At 47.2% G+C, this 25,202-nt stretch overlaps 1 protein-coding gene across 4 annotated transcripts in view; it reads right to left on the reverse strand.

The window, feature by feature from the left end:
* SCN4A (sodium voltage-gated channel alpha subunit 4) overlaps window positions 1-25,202 on the reverse strand; it is a 107,349-nt gene that overhangs the window by 13,324 nt on the left and 68,823 nt on the right. For all 4 annotated transcript variants that reach the window (XM_080976453.1, XM_080976454.1, XM_080976451.1 and 1 more), the window contains 8 exons: window positions 19,254-19,715; window positions 9,690-9,822; window positions 8,632-8,786; window positions 6,863-7,036; window positions 5,844-5,966; window positions 4,156-4,443; window positions 1,682-1,735; window positions 1,401-1,538 (listed from right to left, as the gene is read on the reverse strand). In XM_080976453.1, coding sequence (XP_080832579.1) covers window positions 1,401-1,538; window positions 1,682-1,735; window positions 4,156-4,443; window positions 5,844-5,966; window positions 6,863-7,036; window positions 8,632-8,786; window positions 9,690-9,822; window positions 19,254-19,715 — 1,527 coding nt within the window. The remainder of the gene's footprint in view (window positions 1-1,400; window positions 1,539-1,681; window positions 1,736-4,155; window positions 4,444-5,843; window positions 5,967-6,862; window positions 7,037-8,631; window positions 8,787-9,689; window positions 9,823-19,253; window positions 19,716-25,202) is intronic.

The raw sequence follows: 25,202 nt of genomic DNA on the forward strand, positions 1-25,202 counted from the left end.
CTAGATTCCTTTTCATTGAGTAGAGAGGATGGAACAGGTGACCTACAAAATCACCCCCCAACCCTGATTCCATGTACATTTGCGGGGGAACCCCAGCCAGCTATGTTGTCTACAAAGCCTATTTTCCTCATGAGTCTCCCCTTCCCCTGCTTTCTACGCTCTTTGCCATTTTGGGAAGTTTGACTTCTGGCACAGAAACTGGTGAGGCATGAGGCTTGGTTCAAGTTAAGCCCTCTGATCTGCACATGCTCTGTGAATCTCTGCTACTATGCAGAGAGTCCCGGTGCTGAGAGAATAGGATCCAGGCCTGACTGTGGAGCTCAGATTTGGTACCCGAGCTCATTATCAAGGTGGGCTTCCACCTCAAAAGCCAGCTGTGTGAACTGGTCCCAGCTGATGTTCCTGAACTCTGCGCCAGATACTGACTCCTGTAGTCGTAGCTGTGTGTGTCAGTTTGCATTTCTTAGTGCAGAAAGCATTGATCTGATGTGTAGAGATCTTCCCTATTCTATTTAATTCAAGAGGGTTCTGGAAGCTTCTCTGTGTGAAAGAAATTTCATGATGTTTGGGTTATTCCTTCAGAAAAGCAGAGTACAGCCGGTTTAAACTGTTTCTCTTATCTCTTTCTGTCAAGGTCATGCTGACCACAAAAGTAAGGCCAGAAGGAGCCTAGGTTTCACTTTCTCTTTCTATCTCTTTTCCTTCTGGTGTGGTATTCTGTATGTAGTGTTAAGGTTTAGACTTATTATAAGTTATCGTTTAAGTCAGGTCTGCTGCAACTGGATTCTTATGGACAGTGCCAATCCTGAATGTATTGGATTTGCGACCATTTTGCTCATTTGCCTTCAGTGGCAGTAAAGCTCTGCTGGATAAAATATGCCATATTTTTTGCTGTATAAAACTCACTTTTTCCCTCCTAAAAAATAAGGGGAAATGTGTGTGTGTCTTATGGAGCGAATGCAGGTTGTGCTGCTATCCCAGAAGCCAGAAGAGGAAGAGGGATTGCTGCTTTCACTGCTCAGCGATCCCTCTTGCTGTTCTGGCTTCTGAGATTCAGAATATTTTTTTTCTTGTTTTCCTCCTCCAAAAACTAGGTGCGTCTTATGGTCAGGTGTGTCTTATAGAGCGAAAAATATGGTAATTGCCTCTGGTCAATTTTTTAGGAATCCTGCAACATGTTTAGGTTTTTACTCTGCTTACTATACATTGGAATCTACTCTGGATCAATATGGAGTAGAATTTAAATGACAGTGTGAGCATCGCTTCCAAATAGCACGCGGGAGTCATTCTACTCAAAAATAAATGTCTGAATTGTGCCTCAAAGTCCAATTTTATTGCTGCGGGAGGTGCCCACTAACAGTGACGCCCGCAGCTTAAACCCAAAGCCAAGAGACACTTATCTTTTTCTTCTGCTGGTTGAAGTTGTCGATGATGACGCCGATGAAAAGATTGAGAGTGAAGAAAGCCCCGAAGATGATGAAGATGACAAAATATATGTACATGTAGAGGTTGACTTCGTATTCGGGCTGCTCCTCGACCTGGGAGGTCAGAGAAGAGGTTGAGAAGAGACCCTTTCTTGCGGTCAGGGCCCCCGCCTCCCCCATTGTGCAGGCCAGACCCGGTTGCCCCTACAACAGGCCTGTGGGACTGAGCAAGCACCTCTTCCTCAGCCCAGAATTACCTCACGGGAGTCGACGGCTGCGTACATGATGTCCATCCAGCCCTTGAATGTGGCCTACGAAGAACGCAGAAGGATAAACTCATTGTGGTGCCCGGCAGAGGGGGGGTCTTGCTGCTAGGTTCTTAAAGCACTCGGGGGGGGGGGGGCAGAGCAGAGATCCACAAGATCAGGGCTGTCTTAAGCATATGTGGTGCCAGGGTGCAAAAATCTGCCCGGCACCCTCCCCCCTGGTTGCCCAGAGTTGTCGACCTTTTTTGGGCTGGCCGTCAAGGCGTGCAAGCAGGGCAGAGCAGGGCACAGAGAAGCGCTCTGGGCAGGCCTCTCCACGACCCTACGCCAATCCCAGGTGCGCAGGAGGGCAAACCAGCCACCTGCCTCAGCACCCCACTGGCTCGCTTGCCCCGAACTTGTGGCAGAGAGCCGCCCACAGCAGAAGAGCCCGCTGTGGAGCTCCAATGGGCAGGCTCTTCCCCGGACTCCAACTCTCGGGCCCCAGACTCTTGGCCTGGCACCCCCGAGAGCCCGGTGCCCCGCACCCCTAACGCCTATGGTTAAGACGGCCTTGCACAAGATAAATGTGCACATGTCAATTTATACTCTTGGAGTGGGGATCCCAAACCCAGAAATTAATAAATAGTAGGATTTTGATTATTTGGGATGTGAAGGGAGAAATATAAGCTGCAGAGGAATTCCTGGACCAGCCTATGCCCTGGCCAAGCTAGGGCTGTTAAGAAACAATATAAGACCCATTGAGGGCCACTGGCAGTGCAAGTGAAGTGCCCTCCCTCCTTGCCCTGAGGTGTGAACAGAGACGGGGGGGGGGGATTTGGAAGGTTGCCAGGGTAACTGGGTCTTTAGCAAGTTACGGTGGGAAGATGAAAGGAAGAAAAGACTGGGATCCATCTTGGGCAGGCTGGCTGAAGGCTGGCTGGGAGAGAGACCTTGGATTCCATGGCTGCACTGCCGTAGGGGATAAGCCCCTCTTGAAATGACCATGCTGTAAGATCTGGACTCCCTCCATGCAGGCTGAAGGTATAAATAGGTGAATAAACCATATTTCTTAAAGCTACGACAGTCTCCACTGAGTCTCAATTCTCCAAAGGACCACAAACGCTGGGTGAGTGCCTGGAACCCCCTAGGCTCTTGCCACCACTCAGCAGGAAGAGGGGGAGGCACCCAACTTTTGTAGCAGTTCATATGGATGCTTTGGGGCTAAATAAGATGGCTGGTAGGTGGAATCTCACCAGCACCTCCCTTTTTCAGTTCCTTTCCCTGCCACAAGTGCTCCTATACCTGTGGAAGCTCACCATGCAGTTCAGAACATTGGTTGTTAGCTCCGTCGGTAGAGCATGGAGCTCTTGATCTCAGGGTCCTGGGTTTGAGCCCCAGGTTGGGCAAAAGATTCCTCCTACATTGCAAAGGTTGAACTAGATGAGCCTTCTGAATCTATGATTATGTAGGGTTCAATATCAAATGGGGAAGACATCCTGCTTCTGAAGTTCACCCTTCAACTGGTGGTGGGGAAAGAGAGTTTGAGAGGGGGGTGCACCAAATTGGGACTGGGCTGTGCGCCCCGAATCTCTGTTGTGCAGTTGCCATTGAGTAACTAGAAACTAGGGAGAATGTGCCTCCCCAATGAGTAGGCATCACAGTGTTAGAATTTTAAGGTCTCAAATATAGAATAAATATTCATAAACGCACACATATCTAAATATATGAACCATGTGTCTGAAATAGTACAGGAGAGCAATCCTGAAGTCATTTTGACTCTCCCAACATCCTCAAATATTCCTCTGCAGTAAGGGAGACAAATGGGGAAAGCCTTCTTATTGTCTTTTTGCTTGCAAATCCTGTCTTAAGGGCGTCTTTGTGTATGAATAGGGTGAGCCTGTGACCTGGATTCAGGAACTAAAATATTAACCATCACAAAACAATGGCCAGGCTGCCCAGGTAATGCAATCAGTGACTATTATTAGGTATCCTGGCAGACAGGATTTCTGCTGTAGACCGCCTCCTTCTGTGATGTATGTTTTTGGGGGTGGTCTTGGGCTACAGGGTGGGCCTTTTCAAAAGTCTATATAAGGGCTTGTGCACCATTTTTCAGGGTTCTCCTCCCTCAAGTGTGTGGTGAGTGGGGACCCTGTTGCAACAGCTCCTTGAACAAAAATCAGGCTTACTAGCCGCTTTGCTTCTCAATATACTCTGGTTGGCCTCTGTTATTTTCTCCTACCGATAGAGAACCCACTTAAGGACTCTATACAGGCTGTGGAATACTCCATAAGTGAAAGGGAGCAGTTTTCTCTTATAACCGCAGCAAACCACCGGGGAGAAGTCTGGATACAGTACAAAGGAAGGTTGCCACATTGACAAAGACTTGGCGGTGGGGTTTTTCCTTGCAAGGCATGATGGGAGAAAAGTCCTCAGAAGGAGGCCCCTAGTAGGCAGAGAAGGAGGGGCGAAGGAGGTACACTCACCACCTGCAAAAGGGAGAGGTATCCCATGCCCACATTGTCAAAATTGACCTTGACGTTGACCCAGCGGACGTCCGTGGCATTGTAAACGTCGAGGAGAGTCATGCAGTCGCTCTTGTTGTTCACCACGGAGAGCTCGAAGTAGTCGCCCGTGGTGGTATTGATGCAGCGATAATACTTCCCTGCGAAGAGGTTGACCCCCATAATGCTGAAGATGAGCCAGAATATCAGGCAGACCAAGAGGACGTTCATGATGGAAGGGATGGCTCCCAGAAGGGCATTCACGACCACCTGGCTCCCAGAGAAAGAGGCGGTTAAACCAAAGTGATGCCGAAACTGATTTTTTGTTTTTCACAAATGCAAAACACAGCCATCTTCTTTTTAAAAAACAAACTTTAAATTAAATTCCACGTTTAGAGTTTTTCAAATTATATTGCTTGTAAGCTAGAAAAGGCAAGAAGGTAGTATATCAGCTTATTGGAAATTCAACAACATTCATACCGTATTGGCCCGAAGATAAGCCACACTTTTTTTTCCAAATTCCAACTGAAAAGTTAAAGCGCAGCTTAAATTCGCCACCTTACAAAAATTGGCTTTTACAATTTTACAATTTTATGCTGTATGGTTTTCTTCCACATTTGCCATTTATGGGTGTGAGTGCCTGTGGAATTTTAAGGGAGTGGCTTATATTCAGGTATTGTCTTTCCCCCCCCCCCCAATTTTAAAGGTGCGGCTTATTTGCGGGTGCCGCTTATATTCGGGCCAATATGGTAAGTGGGAATGATCCTCAGAGCTACCAAAAGTTTATAGGGTTGTCCGAAGCAGGGATTGCTAGGGATGAGCTCCAGAACCTATTTTCAGTGCCATAATAGAGTGGAGAATATTCTGCACATGTGGATACAATAGCACACTCTTCACCCGTGAGATGTGACGCCATCCAGTGTAGTGGAAACATACAAGACTCTAGGCTCACCCACACTTAGCTTTTGCCTCTCACTTTCTGACTGGGAAGACCTGGTTTCTCATCCCCGTTCATCCATAGTCCCTGGATAACCTTGGGCAGTCACTATCTCTCATGCTGGCTTATCACTTGGGTGTTGTTGCAAGGATAGAATGGGAGGGACAACTCAGTGGCCACTATTATGAGCTCCTTGGAGATGTAAACGTAAAGGTAAAGGAACCCCTGACCATTAGGTCCAGTCGTGGCCGACTCTGGAGTTGTGGAGCTCATCTTGCTTTATTGGCCCAGGGAGCTGGCGTACAGCTTCCAGGTCATGTGGCCAGCATGACTAAGCCGCTTCTGGCGAACCAGAGCAGTGCACGGAAACGCCGTTTACCCTCCCACCAGAGCGGTACCTATTTATCTACTTGCACTTTGATGTGCTGTCGAACTGCTAGGTTGGCAGGAGCAGGGAGCTCACCCCGTCGCGGGGATTCGAACTGCCGACCTTCTGATCGGCAAGTCCTAGGCTCTGTGGTTTAACCCACGGTGCCAGCCGCGTCCCCCTTGGAGATGCAAACATCTTTAAATAAATTAGGCACCAGAAACCGCTGCTCAAAGGACACATTTCTGAGGCGAGCCTGAGCCCCAGAACCTCCTTCCAAGAAACACGAAGTCCTCACTCTGAAATCCTCACCGCTCAGGGGAGGAAAGTGGGGAGCGAAACCTCGAGGTGTCACGCAAAACTTACCCTCATGCCTTCAAATCTGGACAAAGCCCGAAGGGGTCTCAGAGCACGGAGCGTCCTCAGGGATTTGATTGCCCCCAGCTCCGAATAGCCCATCCAGTTTGCTGTCAGGCTGATGAGGGAGACCTGATGGAGAAACCAGAACGCTTACAGACAAAGCTGGCAAGCACGATAAGAGATAGACCACGGAAAGGATCCCTGGTCAGGATGCAAGTTTCTTATCAAACATCCTTAAAATATCCACAAGAAGGAACATGGTTACCCATTTAGCGACCCATGTTTTGGGACCAGTCTTTGAGACGGATACGTATAACATTTGCTGTCAGAATCAAATTTTGTCAGCCAGCTTCTACGGTTAATACTGTGATGGGTTTGCAGCTGTGTGTTTGTCAGCAAAAGACAACAGCAGGGTTGGGAGGGGGAGGCTGCCAGGACTACAGGCGGTGTGATGTCACCACAGGAAAAAACGTCCTTTTTACCCAATGCTCGGGCTGCGTTTTTAGCAAGGGTTTTGGGGAAGAGGAAGGGTGGGGCCTCAGGCCACACAGGCTGAGGGACGGACAAGCTGTGTAGAGGAGACACAGGGATGCTGTCTTGGCTTCTTTCGAATTCAGTGCTGTGCTTCTGTGGGCAGCAAGTCCCTTGTGAGATGTGATGCTCAGAACCCTTTCTCCATCCAGACTCGGGAGTCAATATGTGTAAATAAGCCATATTTCATAAAGACACTACAGCAGGCATAGGAAAACTCGGCCCTCCAGCTGTTTGGGGACTACAACTCCTATCATCCCCAGCTAACAGGACCAGTGGTCAGGGATGATGGGAACTGTAGTCTTGAGACATCTGGAGGGCCGGGTTTGCCTATGCCTGCACTACAGCCTCCACTGTGGCTCATTTTCCCCACACAAACCCCGGTTAAGACCCCTGGAATTTTCGCCTCTTGACAGAGATTGGGGTAGCCAGCAACGATACTAAAAACGGACTCCTGTCTCAAACAACTCCCTCCCCCTCAAGCCACAACTTACGTCAACAATGAGGAAGTCCAGCCAGCACCAGGCATTGGTGAAGTAGACCTTGAACCCATAGGCCACCCACTTGAGAAGCATCTCGATAACGAAAACATACGAGAAGACCTTGTCAGCATATTCCAAGATGATGCGGATGGTCCGACGACGCTCTATGTAGATGTCTTCGAAAGCCTGAAAGAGGAAGAGGCTCAGAGTCATCTGGGGAAACCTTCTCTGCAACCCACCCACGTGGGTAAGTAAGTAAATAATTTTTTATTTATACCGGGCCCTCCCAGGCCAAGACCGGGCTCAGGGCAGCTAACATCAAACACCGCTCTATAAGACGCATCAGACCACAAGACGCACCGAGGTTTTGGAGGAGGAAAACAAGAAAAAAAATATTCTGAATCTCAGAAGCCAGAACAGCAAGAGGGATTGCTGTGCAGTGAAAGCACACACATCTTACTTTTTAGGAGGGAAAAAGTGAATCTTATAGAACAAAAAATACGGTACATTAAAATACAGCTTAAAAATAAGAATCAGGATAAAATTAAATGATTGCCCACGAATTACAACCATAGGGGTCGCGAACCTCAAGTAATCATCAGGGCCAGCTATCCATGTTGGGTGTACTTCAGGACAGAATACCAACCATGAAACCAGTGTGATTCATTGCTCTCTCTCTCTCTCTCTCTCTGATTATGCCATGCCTCCCAGTGTGGACAGAACACAGTGGGATGTTTATAACAAAACAAAACAAAGTACAACCCTCTCCCAGGTGTGAAAAGTCAAGTGCAATTCCATTTGCCGTTTTATAGTGGAAAAGCAATGCTTGGGTAGCACGAGGAGACACCCACCTGGAAGCAATGAGGCCAGAGATCACACCCACTAGCAACTTATTTGAGAAGAACCCTAGAATCATAGAGTTGGAAGGCACCCAGAGAGTCATCTAGTCCAGGAATCTCAGCTAAAGCATCCATGACAGATGGCCGTCCAACCTCCAAGGAAGGAGAGTCCACAACCTCTGGAGGGAGACCGTTCCACTGTGGAACACTCTTACTGTCAGAAAGCTTTTCCGCATGTTTTGTCGGTGTCACAGTCCGGTTCACGGGTGATCGAAGTCCCAGCAGGGGACGTCAGGACCAGGGGCAAGATGGCGGGGTGGGAGCAGGAATGGAGGTCCAGGAGTCAGGAAGCCAAGAGTCCGAGGGTCAGAGAGCCAGGAGTCAAGAAGCCGAGGGTCAGGAAGCAAGGAGTCACGAAGTCAAGGGTCCGAGGATCAAGAAGAAGGGAGTCAAGAAGCTGAGGTTCAAGAATCAGGAAGCAAGAAGCCCAAGGCAGGAAGCGTGTTGCTGTGGCAACGAGCCGAAGGGAAATGCTGACCTTATATCCCTTCCCAGCTCTTGCCACTAGGTGCTGTGAGTTACCAATCGGCCTTGCCTCTTCAGAACAAACTTAGGAAGGCCCCAGTCCTGCCAAGTCCTATTGGTCACAGGGCCTGGCTCCTGCACGCACACCTGACAGTCGGAAACTCCTTTCTTGTAACTTGAAGCCGTTGGTTCGAGTCCTACCCTCCAGAGCAGGAGAAAGCAAGCTTGTTCCTTCTTCCGTGTCACAGGCCTTGACAACCCTGTTGGAACTAGAGTGAGGTCTCTTTTCTTCATTCGTCCAGGAAGATATGTGGGACGGGATTCCTGAACAACCATGTCTAATACTTTGCCCTCTCTTTTCGGAGCAATTTCAAACCATTGCCCTTCCTCCCCAAGGAGTAGCTAGCCCTTACTTACCAGGGCTCCGCTGCTAAGGAGGATCATGAGGATGATGAACGTCTCAAACCAGTTGTGCTCCACAATCTTGAAACACGTCTTCCGGAGGTTCCACCACTTCTCCCCCTTCTCTGTCTTGACGTCAACGTACAGGCAAGGGCATCTCCGGACACAGGCTGCAGGTAGAGACATGCCAATAGTAAGCCCACAGCTAGGAACAGAAGAAAGCTGCAGTTTCCATTCTGACCTTTACCTTTCACAGACAGCGCTGTTTCCATTTTGCTGCGGTTTGGTTTCTGCCAAATGCTATCCTGTTTATCTCTCTGTCTGCTGCTTAACGTATGCTATGTAACTATTTATATAACATTCAGTCGTCTCAATGAAAAGGAAATGCAAACAAAAACCACCCCAACTAATTAATGATGTCTGGTTTGCAGACTTAAAAAAAAAAAACCTGCACATGCGCGAGGACATTCTGTTTTCTGTTACTTTGTCATGTACTCTAAGGCTGTTTTAACAATGAAAGCAGGTTCTAGGCCTGGGCCCTGTCAGATAATAATAATAATAATAATAATAATAATAATAATAATTTTTTATTATTTATACCCTGCCCATCTGGCTGGGCATTCCCAGCCACTCTTGGTGGCTTCCAACAAAATATTAAAAGACAGTAATGCATCAAACATTAAAACCTTCCCTAAACAGAAGAAGAAGAAGAGGAGGAGGAGGAGGAGTTTGGATTTGATATCCCGCTTTATCACTACCCAAAGGAGTCTCGAAGCAGCTAACAATCTCCTTTCCCTTCCATCCCCACAACAAACACTCTGTGAGGTGAGTGAGGCTGAGAGACTTCAGAGAAGGTCACCCAGCAGCTGCATGTGGAGGAGCAGGGAAGCGAACCTGGTTCACCAGATTACGAATCCACTGCTCTTAACCACTCTTAACCTCTTAACCACTCCACCACACTAGCTCTCTCAAGGCAAAGCATTATGTGCTCTCTTCTTCACATGTACCGGAGCAGAGCATGGCTATATTCAAGTCCTTCCCAGAAGACCCGTGTTGCTGCCTGGCTACCCTACCTTCAGTGAAGCATTCCTCTGGCTCATCATTCTCGGCATCCTCTTCAGCCACAGCTACCTCCTCCTCAGGGTCTGGGGGCTTATAATCAACAGTGCTGCATATGGACGACTCAGTCCCATCTGACAGAGGCTTCTGAGAAGAGCAAAGGAAGAGAGTGACAGTCTAGAAGGACCTTAGATTTTATGCAGGGTGTATGAGTGCCACCAAGCGATGTTCAGTCATGGGCCTACATCAATTACAATGAACAAATGACCGGATATCAGGGCATTAAGTACATCCTCCCCAGCTGCAAGCAGCAGCCCACAACTGCATACCCTCCAACATTTCTCCGATTAAAAGGAACGACCAGTGCTATTTTTCTAGAAAAAGAGGTGCCAGAATTCACCATGAACGCCTCCCTTGTGTTATAAGAATTCTAAGGTCCCAAATATAGACTAAATGTTCATAAATGTACAAAGTAAACACATAAAGCCAAGTTACAGGGAACCAGGCAGAGGGCCTTCTCGGTAGTGGCGCCCTCCTGTGGAACGCCCTCCCACCAGATGTCAAAGAGAACAACAACTACCAGACTTTTAGAAGACATCTGAAGGCAGCCCTGTTTAGGAAGGCTTTTAATGTTTGATGTAGTACAGTATTTTAATAGTTTTTTTGGAAGCCGCCCAGAGTGGATGGGGAATTATTATTATTGTTATTGTTATTATTATAAAGGTAAAGGGACCCCTGACCATTAGGTCCAGTCGTGACCGACTCTGGGGTTGCGGTGCTCATATCGCTTTATTGGCCGAGGGAGCCGGCGTACAGCTTCCGGGTCATGTGGCCAGCATGACTAAGCCACTTCTGGCGAACCAGAGCAGCCCACGGAAACGCCGTTTACCTCCCCGCTGGAGCGGTACCTATTTATCTACTTGCACTTTGACGTGCTTTCAAACTGCTAGGTGGGCAGGAGCAGGGACCGAGCAACAGGAGCTCACCCCGTCAGGGGATTCGAACCGCCGACCTTCTGATCGGCAAGCCCTAGGCTCTGTGGTTTAACCCACAGCACCACCCGCGTCCCTAAGTAAACACATACATAAGTATATAAACCATGTGTCTGAAATAGTACAGGAGAACAATCCTGAAGCCATTTTGACCCTTCCAAATTGACCTCAAATATTTATCTGCAAGGAGGAAGGTAAGGGGTGAATGAATGAATTTATGAATGAATGAATGTATTATGGTCACAGACCAGTTCCGGCTCACTTACAATATCAGGAAAATCATAAAACATGATAGGGATACATTGAATTGCAATTGGGAATTGCAAAGCGGAGGAACCCAGAACAATGGCGTGCAAGCCCTTATACAGACATTTTAAATTGCCCGCCCTGGAGCCCAAGACCACCACCTGCATACATCATACATACACCAGAGAAGAGGCGGTCTACAGCAGAAATCTGAGTGTGTTGTTTTTTTTCCTCCTGTCTGCCAGGATACCTGATAATGGATCATTGATTGCATTACCTGGGCCATTTGGCCACTCTTCTGTGATGATAACTACTTAATTCCTGAATCCAAGTCACAGGCTCACCCTATTCATACACAGACACACCCTTAAGACAGGATTTTTGAACAAAGAGACAATGGGAAGGCTTTTCCATTTCCTTCCTCCTTGCAGAGAAATATTTGAGGTGACTGAAAGAGTCAAAATGGCTTTAGGACTGTTTTCCTGTACTGTTTCCAGACATGTGGTTTATATATTTTTGTATGTGTTTGCCTTGTACAGTTATGAACATATATTTTATATAAGACCTTAAAATTCCTATAACAACCTGTATCTTCTGAAATGAGACCCCCCTGCAAGGAGTATGCGTTCACAAGCACACACCACCTCTTTCAAGCAATGAAGGAGGAGGGGATTTCCCAACCTCTCCCAAATAATTTTTCCTATGAAGCTTCAAAGCCTTTGCTATCCCCTTTTCAGCCGGCTCTCTTGCAGTTGGACGTATGACAAATAACCTGAGATATAATTAGTACGGTCGAGTTAGGTTCTCTGAAACATCTATAGCTCGGCTTACGTGGAAGAGCCTTTAGGTCAAAGTTTATGCCAGTTCAGAAATGGTGAAACTGACAGGAGCTGGAGGCAGGCAGGTTCCCTCTACCCCTAGTGAGCAACTATTTGTTGAATCTAACCCAGGCTTCCTCAACCTCAGCCCTCCAGATGTTTTTGGCCTACAACTCCCATGATCCCTAGCTAGCAGGACCAGTGGCCAGGGATGATGGGAATTGTAGTCTCAAAACATCTGGAGGTTGAGGAACCCTGATCTAACCCATGGGTAGGCAAACTAAGGCCCAGGGGCTGGATTTGGCCCAATCACGTTCTAAATCCGGCCAGCGGACAGTCCGAGAATCAGTGTGTTTTTACATGAGTAGAATGTGTGCTTTTATTTAAAATGCATCTCTGGGTTATTTGTTGGGCCTGCCTGGTGTTTTTACATGAGTAGAATGTGTCCTTTTATTTAAAATGCATCTCTGGGTTATTTGTGGGGCATAGGAATTCGTTCATTTCCCCCCCCCCCAAAAAAAATATAGTCCGGCCCCCCACATGGTCTGAGGGACCAGCCCACGGCTGAAAAAGGTTGCTGACCCCTGCCTTTCTACAACTGCAAGGGAGGATTGACAGGTTGGAAGTACTGTGCTCTGAGCATGTGCTGAGCGATTGTTGTTGTTGTCTTTTTGTCCTCAACTCTGAATAACTCAACGTAGTCCCCTTCTGCTGAGACACACTGCATTGAAATTAATAGACCTAAGTTAGTCATGTCCATTGATTACAATGGGTCTACTGTTATGGAATTGGGATTTAAAGTCCACAGCATGTTACACGTTGAAAGAAAATTACGGTACATGAAAATGATGTGCCGATGGTATTTAACACCTAGTAAATTAGCAAAAATGTACAGGATGGGCTCAAATGTATACTGGAAATGTAAGGAAAAAGAAGGCACTTTTTATCATATGTGGTAGAAATGTAAGGTAGTAAAAGAATTCTGGGAAATGATATATAATGAGTTGAAAAAAATGTTTAAAACAACCTTTTCTAAAAAAACAAACCCTGAAGCCTTTCTTTTAGTTGGTTGCTGCTGCGGCAATTGGGCTGGCGATTGGCAGTTTCTGCCGGCGAGGGGACAGATGGGAAGCGGATTTTGTGATGCGTGTGGGCGAGCGATTCCCGCCCCCCCCCCCAAGTTAGTTCAACAATCCTCAGTAATCCCCCTCCCCCCAAAAAAGCTCGACAACTCTGGGCAATCCTCCCCAAAAGAGCTCAACAACAACTTTTTGCATCTTATACATGGTGGCGTCTTATAGACGGGATATTTCGGTATTTGAAAGATTGGTATTACAAATTGCGTTATAAATTGGTATTGTTATAATGAGGCTATTATTGGATTGTAACTGAAAACTCTGAAACTGAAAACTGCACACACACACTCTCTCACACACACCTGATCTGAGCAGATCTAATAGTAATCTGTAGCAAAGATGAACACAATAAGAAGTGCCTTATGGGATCAGACCAAAGATCCATCTAGCTTGCCACTGTGTTTCTGATAGCAGTCAACTCGTTGCCCCTGGGAGTTTCAGAAAATGGGCTGCAAAAGGAGATTGCCATGACGCAGATTATCTTATCTTTCTACCTATTGGTGGTGGTGGCCAGGGTGGGTGGTGGAATGAGACAAGGAGCTATGCAAATCACTGAAGCTCCGCCTCCCTGACCACTGGAAGGATCTTTTCACTCCATCCCCACCTTCTGAATCTTTATCAGGCAACTCAGAGGCAGAAGCAAGACCCTGCAGGCTAGAGATGGGTGGAATTTGCCCCTGTGGGATGTAATCCACTGACAGTCAAGTACAACATTCCTTGTTTTCCTAGAGTGGACATGCAAGGGAATGTTTGGTCCAGCCAGTCTAAACTTCCTGTTCCTCCTGGCCTGGAGCATCCTTCCTTGCATGTGTCTGGTGGGTGGGCGTGACCTTTCCAGACCTGGTAAAAGGACAAGGCATGCTGCCACTCTCCCTCTTTCCCATCTTCTTTTCGTCCTGCAAACTTCCTGGAATGAGCTGCTGGCTGCCAGCCAAGCAGTCTCCCAGGTCATCTCTCTTATGGGATAAACCTGTTAGTATAAGTTTGTAACTTTAACCCTAAAGCCTGCCTTCAGGGATCACACTGTGCTCTGTCTGATCACGAGTGAACTTTCTTTTTATTGCTTATGTGGTGTCTTTACTCTTTTAGGAGGGATTCAAGCGGTCAAGCCAGGAAAATATTAGAACACATTTTAATCTGGACAAGCCAGATCGAATTGCGTATTGTCTTAAGAAACTCGCACGAGTTTGCAAGTAGTTTTCTGTTGCAGAAAGGGGAATGCACTCTGCTAAGTAAAGGAACTTGCTAGCGCAGGTTAGGAAGGATAATAATAATAATAATAATAATAATAATAATAATAATAATTTATACATACCCCGCCCATCTAGCTGGGCTTCCCCAGCCACTCTGGGTGGCTTCCAACAAAATATTAAAATACAGTAATGCATCAAATATTAAAAGCTTCCCTAAACGGGGCTGCCTTCAGATGTCTTCTAAAAGTCTGGTAGTTGTTGTTCTCTTTGACATCTGGTGGGAGGGCGTTCCACAGGGCGGGTGCCACCACTGAGAAGGCCCTCTGCCTGGTTCCCTGTTAACTTGGCTTCTCGCAGTGGGGGAACCGCCAGAAGGCCCTCAGAGCTGGACCTCAGTGTCTGGGTAAAACGATGGGGGTGGAGACGCTCCTTCAGAGATACTGGACCAAGGCCGTTTAGGGCTTTAAAGGTCAGCACCAACACTTTGTATATATCCTTTCCTGCCACCCTGAACATTCCCACAGCTCCACACTGTCGTGCTCAGCCCCAGAAACCACAAAGTGGTTAGAAGTGTCTCTGTGCATGTGCAAAGTGCCATCTTCCAACCATGGAGCAAGGATAACCAGCCACCAAGTGGCTGCGGTTAGAGGGCAGAGCATCCAGGGAAGAATGTGTGGGCCCCACTAACTGCCCAAGCACTACAGAAAGAGGCGGGGGGGGGGTGTTAGGGCAGTGGCTGAGGCCGAGAGCGAACCACAAACTGAAGGCACCATTTAACATATGTGGTGGACATGTAAGGTAGTAAAAGAATTTTGGGAAATGATATATAATGAATTGGGGGGAAAGGTTTAAAATAACTTTTTCTTTAAAAAGCCCCGAAGTCTTTCTTTTAGGAATTCTAGATGCTGAAGTCCATAGATTACCGTATTTTTCGTGTATAAGACTAGGTTTCCCCCCTAAAAAATAATGTCAAAAATTAGGGGGCGTCTTATACACAATTACATCTCCCCCCATTTTCTTAAATCTGAGTCCCCCCAAATAGGGGGTGTCTTATACATGGGGGCATCTTATAGACGGGAAAATACAGCATTTATATCTGCAACCACAGCTGCACAGATGTTCTTGGCCCAGAGATGGAAAGAAGATAAAGTCCCGACCAGAGAAGAATGGCAGATCAAGTTGATGGACTCTGCCGAAATGGCTAAAATGACAGGAAGAATCAGAAACCAGGAATACCAGAATGTTAATAAGGAATGGGGGAAATTTATAATTTATCTTTAAAAAATCATTGTAAACAGTTAAAACCGTTAGTAGGATTGGAATAGCACTTGTAGTTTAATGGTGAATTTTGGCTATACAGTGGTACCTTGGATTACATATGCTTCAGGTTACAGACTCTGCTAACCCAGAAATATTACCTCGGGTTAAGAACTTTGCTTCAGGATGAGAACAGAAATCGTGCTCTGGCGGCACGGCAGCAGCAGGAGGCCCCATTAGCTAAAGTTGTGCTTCAGGTTAAGAACAGTTTCAGGTTAAGAACGGACCTCTGGAACGAATTAAGTACTTAACCTGAGGTACCACTGTAATGGAGATGTAAAAGATTTGGGTTATTATAAAAGATGCAGGAGGAAACGACTAACAATAGGACCCACAAATGGGAGGAGGGGGATGTCCAGGAGATTCTTTGGCATCTTGATATTATGACGTATGTTGGATATGTGAGCGTAAAATGCTGATTTGAAAAAGCAAATAAATAATTTTTTTAAAAAAAAGAGAGAGAGAGAGAGAGAATGAACCGCAAACTATAAGCATCTGTTTGCAAAACCGGCTGCTGGCTGGGGGCTTAATTTGCTCTGGCCCTGGGGAGAGGAGGGGCTGGACGAGAGACCCTGATAGCGCCTCCGCCCCCAGAGTCCCAAGTCACTGCTAGGGAACATGATACGTCAACAAATAGAGGAGGACTTGGCAGGGAGGCGAGGGTGAAGATGCATGCAAGGAGACTAATTTTTCAAGCGTGATTATAAATGACTGGGGGAGGGGAAGGCAGAGGAGCCTAAGGGTTAAGGAAACTTGCTGACCCCCCTACAATTGGATCTGGCGTTAATACCCCAGTGGGAGTCATCTGTGGACATGTGACGACGAGCCTTGGGAGATGGGTCCCACCTACCCCCCATGGAAAAGCTGCTAGGCTTTGAAGCCTGAGCCATTGCACCTTGCCTCTAAAAGTAACTAGGAGAGCCCCAGGAATTACTGTATTTTTCTCTTCATAAGACACACTTTTTTCTTCCTAAAAAGTAAGGGGAAATGTCTGTGCATCTTATGGAGCGCATGCGTGGTCCCTGGAGCCGAATTGCCCAGGGGCAAAAAGCAGATCATGTAGGGGTTTTTTGAAAGAGGGAAGTGGGTGTTGAAACAAAGCCGCTGATCGTTTGCCGATCGGGGAGAGAGATAAGGGACGCTAGAGATAAAGGAGGCTACCTGGGAGTGGGGAGGTAAAGACAGCAAAGGGGGGGAAACAGGAAGACTAAAGCAATAAGAAGAGAAATTAGAAGAAAAGGAGGAGCAAAAAACTGCTCCAGCTAAGGAAAAGACACTAAGGCAAACAAGAGGGAAGGGAGTGTTGAAAGGAAACAGCTGATTGGTGGGATCAGAAGAGAGAAAAGGGATGCTAGCAGAGGCTGCCTGGGAGGGGGGAGGTAAAAGCCCATGGATCCTCAGGATTTTTGCATTGGGTCACCCCAAATTCACCATCAGATCACATGTCTGTGGCCACAGCATGAACCACAAAAATCATACATCCACTGTTTCGTTTTGTTCAGAATATTTTTTTTCTTGTTTTCCTCCTCTAAAAATTAGGTGCATCTTATGGTCAGGTGCGTATTATGGCGCGAAAAATATGGTATATATGAAAGCTGGTCACAGTCTGATGTCACACAGTTACCAGCGTAGGACCTGCCAGCTTTTGAAGATATAAGTCTAGGCTCTTCCCGACCCCCCACCCGCCGTTGCCCTGAAGGCCTCAGCAGAAGGACTACTTGGAAATTTTTTGGGGACTGCAAATGGTGAGGCATGTTAACAAGCGTCCATCCAGGGACTATAGATCCACTGGTGCTTTAAAGGCTGAACTGGTGACCGGTTAGGGCGCCTCCACACTTTCCCTTGACCCATATTTTGATCGCATTGCGTAGCTGATTATTTCCTCCGGGTCCAAGCACTTTCCTCGCCGTTCTGCAACTGCGCCTTGCGAAAATCCCACTGAAGCTCGGCTAAGCTGAATCTCTCTTTGGGGTTTCTGCAGACTGTCTTGCCAGAGTGGTGCATGCTCTAGTTATCTCCCGCTTGGACTACTGCAATGCACTCTACGTGGGGCTACCTTTGAAGGTGACTCGGAAACTGCAATTAATCCAGAATGCGGCAGCTAGACTGGTGACTGGGAGTGGCTGCCAAGACCATATAACAATACAGCATCAGACATTAAAAACTTTCCTAAACAGGGCCACCTTCAAGTAAAATAATTGTTTATTGCCTTGACATCTGCTGGGAGGGCGTTCCACAGGGCAGGCATCACTACCGAGAAGGCCCTCACCCTGGTTCCTTGTAACCTCACAGTGAGGGAACCACCAGAAGGCCATCGGTGCTGGATCTCAGTGTCTAGGCTGGATGCTGGGGGTGGAGACACTCCTTCAGGTATACAGGGTTGAGGCCCTTTAGGGCTTTAAAGGTCAGTAGCAACACTTTGAATTGTGCTCCGAAACGTAGTGGGAGCCAATGAAGATCTTTCAGGACCTAATGGTCAGGGGTCCCTTTACCTTTATGGACAGGGTTGCCAGCTGGGGGGAAAGGCAAGGCCTCCTGGACCTTTAAAAGTAGTGTTGAAGTAGGCATTCCAGCAGGTGTTGCTTGTATGAGCTATATCAGTATACCTGAAAGAGCGTCTCCACTCCCATCGTTCAGCCCAGACACTGAGGTCCAGCGCCAAGGGCCTTCTGGTGGTTCCCTCACTGCGAGAAGTGAGGTTACAGGGAACCAGGTATCGCCTTCTCAGTAGCGGCGCCTGCCCTGTGGAACGCCCTCCCAGCAGATGTCAAGGAAATAAACAACTATCTGACTTTTAGAAGACATCTGAAGGCAGCCCTGTTTAGGGAAGTTTTAAAGGTTTGATGTTTTACAATGTTTTTAATATTCTGTTGGGAGTCGCCCAGAGTGGCTGGGGAAACCCAGCCAGATGGGCGGAGTATAAATAATAAGTTATTATTACTTATTAACTACTAAAATTCCCTCTTCTTCGCTAGTATTAAAGGGGCAGGCTCTCTCTCCTCTTTTCACTTATCCACCCTAAGAATGGGTAGACTCTTATAGGTAGGAGAGGCTTTACTGCGTTACACAGTGGAGCCCATTCAAAATGCCCACATATAATGTGGGCACCTCTCCAAAGTATCCAAAAAGGCTATATAGTAAAAGGGAGGAAACACACAGAGCAAACCACCCTTGACTTCATACACTGACGGCGCAAGCCCATGCGTGTTTACTCAGAAGCAAGTCCTACTGAGGAAAACTCTCAAGTAAGGGAGCACAGGATTGCGGCCTAAACATTACTGCAGCATATATCCTTTACTCTCGAGTTTCCTTTGAGGCTCAGGCACACCTTCTGTTTTCAGAATGGCCTGCAAGAGAAATAAGCTTTCTCTTGCCAATTGAAATGGTACATTTGAGTTTCCTCTCCAGGTGGGCTTTGGGAAACCCAGCCATATGGGTGGGGTATAAATTAATAATAATAATAATAATAATAATAATAATAATAATAATAATTAGTGCTTTTTTCTGGGGGTATGCAAGGTACGCATACCCCTAAACATTTTGTGAATCTTGGTACTTTTGTCCATTTACTGTATTTATTTCCCCCGATTTGAACTATAAAATGGTGATTCTCTTGAGTCAAAATGAGAGTACCCCTAAACACTGATTATTATCATTATAAGATGGTGGAAGAGCTCTTGGACCCCATCAGGGCATCAAGCCTCCCTCCCTAAGCCAGGCAGAAGCTCCCTGCGTTTTGGGATAGAGGCAGCAGACTTTAGTACTTTAATTTACTGGGAGCATTCAGGGGACCAGTCTAGTCCCCCTAGTCCGCTGACCGCACGCCACTGAGTACCTTTGGGTCTGCTTCCGTCCTCTCTGGGATCTAGGACTCACCTTGGTGTCTTCGGCAGTCTCTTCTCCTGTGTCGGTTTCGTCATACAGGTCAGACTCCTCCGAGGCTATCGGGACATGAATGGTCAGGTGAGGATTGTTGATGAAGTTCATATGGTCCAGTTCATCGATGCGTGGCTCTTTCCTGGCTACCCCGTCCAGGGCTATCCCATCCAGGGCTATCCCATCCATGTAGTCGGGTTTGAAGTCCTGGCCTGTGTCCAAATGGTTGAGGACAAAGTTCTCCTTCTTGCTGTCTTCCTGGTCTTCGGCAGGGGGCTCCGCCTTCTTCTCCTTCAGCTGCCGGTGAAGCAGGAGGAGGGCATGTTTTTTCACAAAGTCGATCCCCCGGGTGATCCTGCCAATGGCAATCTGCAAGTTGTTCATCTCGCCATCGTCGTCAGATGCTGCCAGGCTGTCGGCGCTGAAGGAGCTGAGCAGCAAAGCTAAGAACAGGTTGAGCACCTGGAAGGAGAGAGGGGGGAAAGCAGATGCCAGCTCAATGTTCAGGAGGACTTAACTTGCTTCATTACACAAGTATGGTACTTGTGTGGAATATTTACAGATCTCTCCTTAGGGCTCATCCACACATACCTTTCCTCTGTGCTTTAAAGCTCCTTGTCCAAGAACACAAACACCCTTTTTTTTTTTTTGCTCTGGAGATTTTCCTGTAAAAAACCACTCTTTAAAGCAGAATTGGAGCAAACAGAAAACCTGAATAGCCATTTGCTCTGATTTATCTTTAAGAATGGGACGCGGGTGGCGCTGTGGGTTAAACCACTGAGCCTAGGACTTGCCGATCAGAAGGTCGGCGGTTCAAATCCCTGCGAGGGGGTGAGCTCCCATTGCTCGGTCCCTGCTCCTGCCAACCTAGCAGTTCAAAAGCACATCAAAGTGCAAGTAGATAAATAGGTACTGCTCTGGTGGGAAGGTAAATGGCATTTCTGTGCGCTGCTCTGGTTCGCCAGAAGCGGCTTAGTCATGCTGGCCACATGACCCGGAAGCTGTATGCCGGCTCCCTTGGCCAATAAAGCGAGATGAGCGCCACAACCCCAGAGTCGGTTACGACTAGACCTAATGGTCAGGGGCCCCTTTACCTTTTATCTTTAAGAACAGACCTTCCAAGTACAGTGGAACCTTGGTTTTCAAACATAATTCGTTCCAGAGGACAGTTCGACTTCCGAAACGATTGAAAACTGAAAACTGAAAGTGGAAGCCTCAATACAATCGGGGAACTCAAAACGGAAGCCACGTAGCACATTCAGCTTCTGAAAATCATTCGAAAAGCAGAGCAGTTACTTCTGGGATTTCGGCGTTCAGGAGCCGAAACATACGACAACGGAGGAGTTTGACAACTGAAGTTCCACTGTATCCCTATTTTCCAGGGACAGTCCGGATTTACAGAAGCCGTCCCAGTTTCTGATTTGATCCTGGAATGTCCCGCTTTTACCTAGGATGTCCCTATTTTCATCAGAGGAATGTTGGAGGGTATAGAGTTATGCGACCCCCGAGCCATGGAGATACTGTAAGTAACCTTTGGAAGACATTTGAAGGCAGCCCTGTATGGGAAAGGTTTTTTTAAAAAAATATTTAATGTTTTATTATGTTTTTATATAGGTTGGAAGCTGCCCAGAGAGACTGGGGCAACCCAATCAGATGGGCGGGGTATAAATAATAAAATTACGATTATGGAATAGGACATCCCTATTTCCTTCGGAGAAATATTGGAGGGTATGGGTACTGGTGGGATGTACTGATGTACAGTAACATCAGCAAGAAAGCGGAATGTGTTTGCTGAGGAAAGCCAGCCTCCTGCCCACTCACAGCTGTCGGTGTTTGTGCCTCTCCTCTGCCAGGAGCACATTTGAGACGGGACTTTGCTGATATTCAAGGTCGTCGGTGTGGCTATTTGCACATGGCTCATGCCTCATGACTTAACTAGGACCTTTATATAAACCCCTCCAGTTTCCTTGCTGCTCTCGGGTGCTTCTCTGAAGCGCCAATTACAGCCAAGAGCGCCGCTGGCTTGCTCTTCGTAACCCTAAAGGTTCCTCAAGTCATTTGCTTTTTCCGCTCAGTGACTTCCGCCATTTCTCTCATAATAAACCTGCATCGGAAATGCCAGAAGTGATGGCCTGGGGAGGGGGGTAGCCAGCTCAGGGCACTCTAGAAATACAGTGGTACCTCGGGTTAAGTACTTAATTCGTTCCGGAGGTCCGTTCTTAATCTAAAACTGTTCTTAACCTGAAGCACCACTTTAGCTAATGGGGCCTCCCGCTACCGCTGCACCGCCGGAGCACGATTTCTGTTCTCATCCTGAAGCAAAGTTCTTAACCCGAGGTAATATTTCTGGGTTAGTGGAGTCTGTAACCTGAAGCGTATGTAACCCGAGGTACCACTGTATACCGAGTGCAGAGGCCAGACCACGAAATTCTAAAAATGAGGGTATTGGGAAATGGGGGAGATGGGATGAAAAGTATCTTCTGGGAGTGACTATACAGTGGTACCTCGGGTTACAAATGCTTCAGGTTACAGACTCTGCTAACCCAGAAATAGTACCTCAGGTTAAGAACTTTGCTTCAGGATGAGAGCTTCGGCGGCGCGGTGGCAGCAGGAGGCCCCATTAGCTAAACTGGTACCTCAGGTTAAGAACAGTTTCAGGTTAAGAACGGACCTCCGGAACAAATTAAGTACTTAACCCGAGGTACCACTGTAGTAGGAAATATTACCCCTGCAGGGAGTTTGACATTGACCAATACAATACTTTATTTGTAGGTGAGTAGCCCATATATTTCAAAGGGGTTGTTTTTATGTATAGCCGTGGTTCTCACAGGGGTGCCATTCGATTTTTAAGGGGAGCAATTCTAGAATGAGTTATTAACAGGAAATGGTCTTTTAGGCTTCCTCCAAGTGAATGGGAGTTCACTTTTTGAATAATAAGAATTATATGTCACCGGGGGCAGGGGGTGGTCAGGATTTTAGAGATGCTTAGGTGGGGCATACATGGCCAAAAAAAGGTTGGGAACCACTGGCATAAAGGGAATAATTTAATGTTTTATTATGTTTTTATATGTGCTAGAAGCCGCCCAGAGTGGTGGGCGCAGTATTATTATTATTATTATTATTATTATTATTATTATTATTATTAGGCTGGTGTAGCAAAAAGTGTGGAATGTCAGGAATGCATGCTACTTGCAATTTAAACTGTTCCTCAACTACCAAGCAGCCAAGTATCCACAGACACAATTAATTTCCTTCACGTTATGTAATACATTTTTATCCCTCTGTGTTTGCTTGTCATTATACGATAAAAATATTATAAAGTCGGAAATGGGAGAGAGCGGCAGCTGAAGGCAGGCTGAAAGTCATATGTGCTAACCTAGGAACCCAGGGCTAATTTTTTTAGTGATGCTGTGGAGAGCCACTCTGCACATGCTCAGAAGCACCTTATCATTACACAAGGAGCGTGCTCGTCAGTTTAACAGGACAGTGCCAGGTCAGCATAGTTTAGCCTGTCCTTTGACAGCGTTACCAGTGGTGCTGCTGCTGAGGAAGGCGCATTGGAAGTGAGTGAGAAGACATTTATTATGTTTCCACACATGGCCATTTGCCTTGCCTGTTGGTCTTTCTGGTATGTATGTAAACCGCTTAAAGGTTCCATTAGTGGCATAGGAGAGCTGGGAGGGGGGGAATCACATCTGGCAACCAATGTGCCCCTTTGGTTTCAGATAGTATATAGACGCGGGTTGTGCTGTGGTCTAAACCACTGAGCCTCTTGGGCTTGCCGATCAGAAGGTCGGCAGTTCGAATCCCTGCGAGGTACCGCTCCAGCGGGAAAGTAAATGGCGTTTCCGTGCACTGCTCTGGTTTCACCAGAAGCGGCTTAGTCATGCTGGCCACATGACCCGGAAAAACTGTCTGTGGACAAAAGTCGGCTCCATTGGCCAGTAAAGCGAGATGAGCACCACAACCCCAATGTTGTTGGCAACTGGACTTAACTGCCAGGGGTCCTTTACCTTTACCTTTTTTACTACATGGGTAAAATGTAAAGGTAAAGGGACCCCTGACCATTAGGTCCAGTCGTGGCCGACTCTGGGGTTGCGGCGCTCATCTCGCTTTATTGGCCGAGGGAGCCGGTGTACAGCTTCCGAGTCATGTGGCCAGCATGACTAAGCCGCTTCTGGCGAACCAGAGCAGCGCACGGAAACACCGTTTACCTTCCCGCCGGAGTGGTACCTATTTATCTACTTGCACTTTGACGTGCTTTCGAACTGCTAGGTTGGCAGGAGCAGGGACAGAGCAACGGGAGCTCACCTCGTCACGGGGATTCGAACCGCTGACCTTCTGATCGGCAAGTCCTAGGCTCTGTGGTTTAACCCACAGCGCCACCCGCGTCAATAGACAAGTCTAAAAAGCCTGGGACACAAATTTAGTGGCTCATTTACTAGAAGTAGTGTATTTAGCGTTAACTCTAGAAGTGTATACAATATTCTGATCAAACTAAGCCTCCCATTGTATATTTTGCTCTAGAAGACCTTGTTTGGTCAAAATAAAGTACCTTGGAAGTCAAAGGGAATCCGTTCCGGAAGTCTCTTCCAAAATGTTCGGAAACCAAAGCACGCCTCCTGATTGGCTGCAGGAAGCTCCTGCAGCCAATCAGAAGCCACGGAAGCACCGTCGGATGGTCAGCTTCCAAAAATAGTTCGCAAACCGGCTGCTTCCAAGGTACGACTTCCAAGGTATGACTGTATACACTTCCAGTGTTAATGATAAACACATTACTCCTGGCAAAGGAGCCACTGCCTCACGACGCATTTAGTATTGCACTGGTTTAATTTCCAGAGGTGCTCCCTTTGATTATATCATATAGCTGTAGCCTTCATCCCAGGTCATCCCGTTCAATGACCGTGAAAGGCTCCCCTGCACATATCACTTTCTCAGCAAATTCCTTCAAGATTAAGGGACCCTAAGCAAGCTGTCAGTCCTCGGAGGCCCAGCCGCCAGGAATTCCTGAAACCTTCAAAGCTCCTCAATTCGGGGAGCGAGTGGCCGGGGGGTGACAAAAGCTTCCACACTTTGGGTGGGTTTGGGATTCCTTCCCAGCCTTAGCCTTGGAATGAAATAAAAGAGGGCAACTGAAGAGCAAAGGAAGGAAATGGCCTGTGAAGGACAGAAAGCAGTGCAGCAGTTTGAATATTAGTCTAGATGTCTATGTCCCAGCTCATATTCTTCCTTGATCAGGAAGCCCCATGTCAAGGAGAGGGAGGGTGAAATATACTCAGAGTTGAGAGTGGATTTCATGCTCTTTATTCAGCTCATAGTGGTGAGGAGGAATGAAAGTTTCCCCAAAGTATCTGCTTTATATACATTATTTATGTTCGTATTATTTACACCGGACAAGAGGGTACACAGAGACTGAACATGGAGCCCGGCACGCTTCCGTTGCGGAACTCTGCAAGCTATCCGTGCCTCCTGCAAAAGTCCTCCTCAGGCCTCTTTCTCTTGCCGGTAGCAGAGCGAAACACAGCGGTGAGAAGCAGAGTGCAGCACGTGTGGAATAAATCAGAGCAGACACAAGGCAGTCCTTATCTACTCTTGCCTTTTAATCATGAAGAATAACATCATAAATTCAGACCTGGCGAGAACTGACACATTCTCCCTTTCGCATCACGTCCGAAAGTCAGACTGAAACACACGGAGTCAAACCCCTCCCTTAAGTGTTTCTAACCACGCCTCAGGAAAGAGACGTCACCAGAACTCTTTAACTCTGTGAGTTCTGAAACCATTAACACCCCCTCTCGTCACGAATCCTGAGGGAAACTGTGAACCCCTATTTACAGACCTCTTTGAGTTCAACTCACCTCCCATTGCCTTTTGCCTCCCACTGGCATCCATCCCAGGCAATTGTTGAATCCCTTCCACACTCCCAGAATCACACTGTGCGAAACCAAC

Source organism: Podarcis pityusensis (assembly GCF_964106645.2).
Source record: "Podarcis pityusensis genome assembly, chromosome: 13".
Classification (NCBI taxonomy): domain Eukaryota; kingdom Metazoa; phylum Chordata; class Lepidosauria; order Squamata; family Lacertidae; genus Podarcis; species Podarcis pityusensis.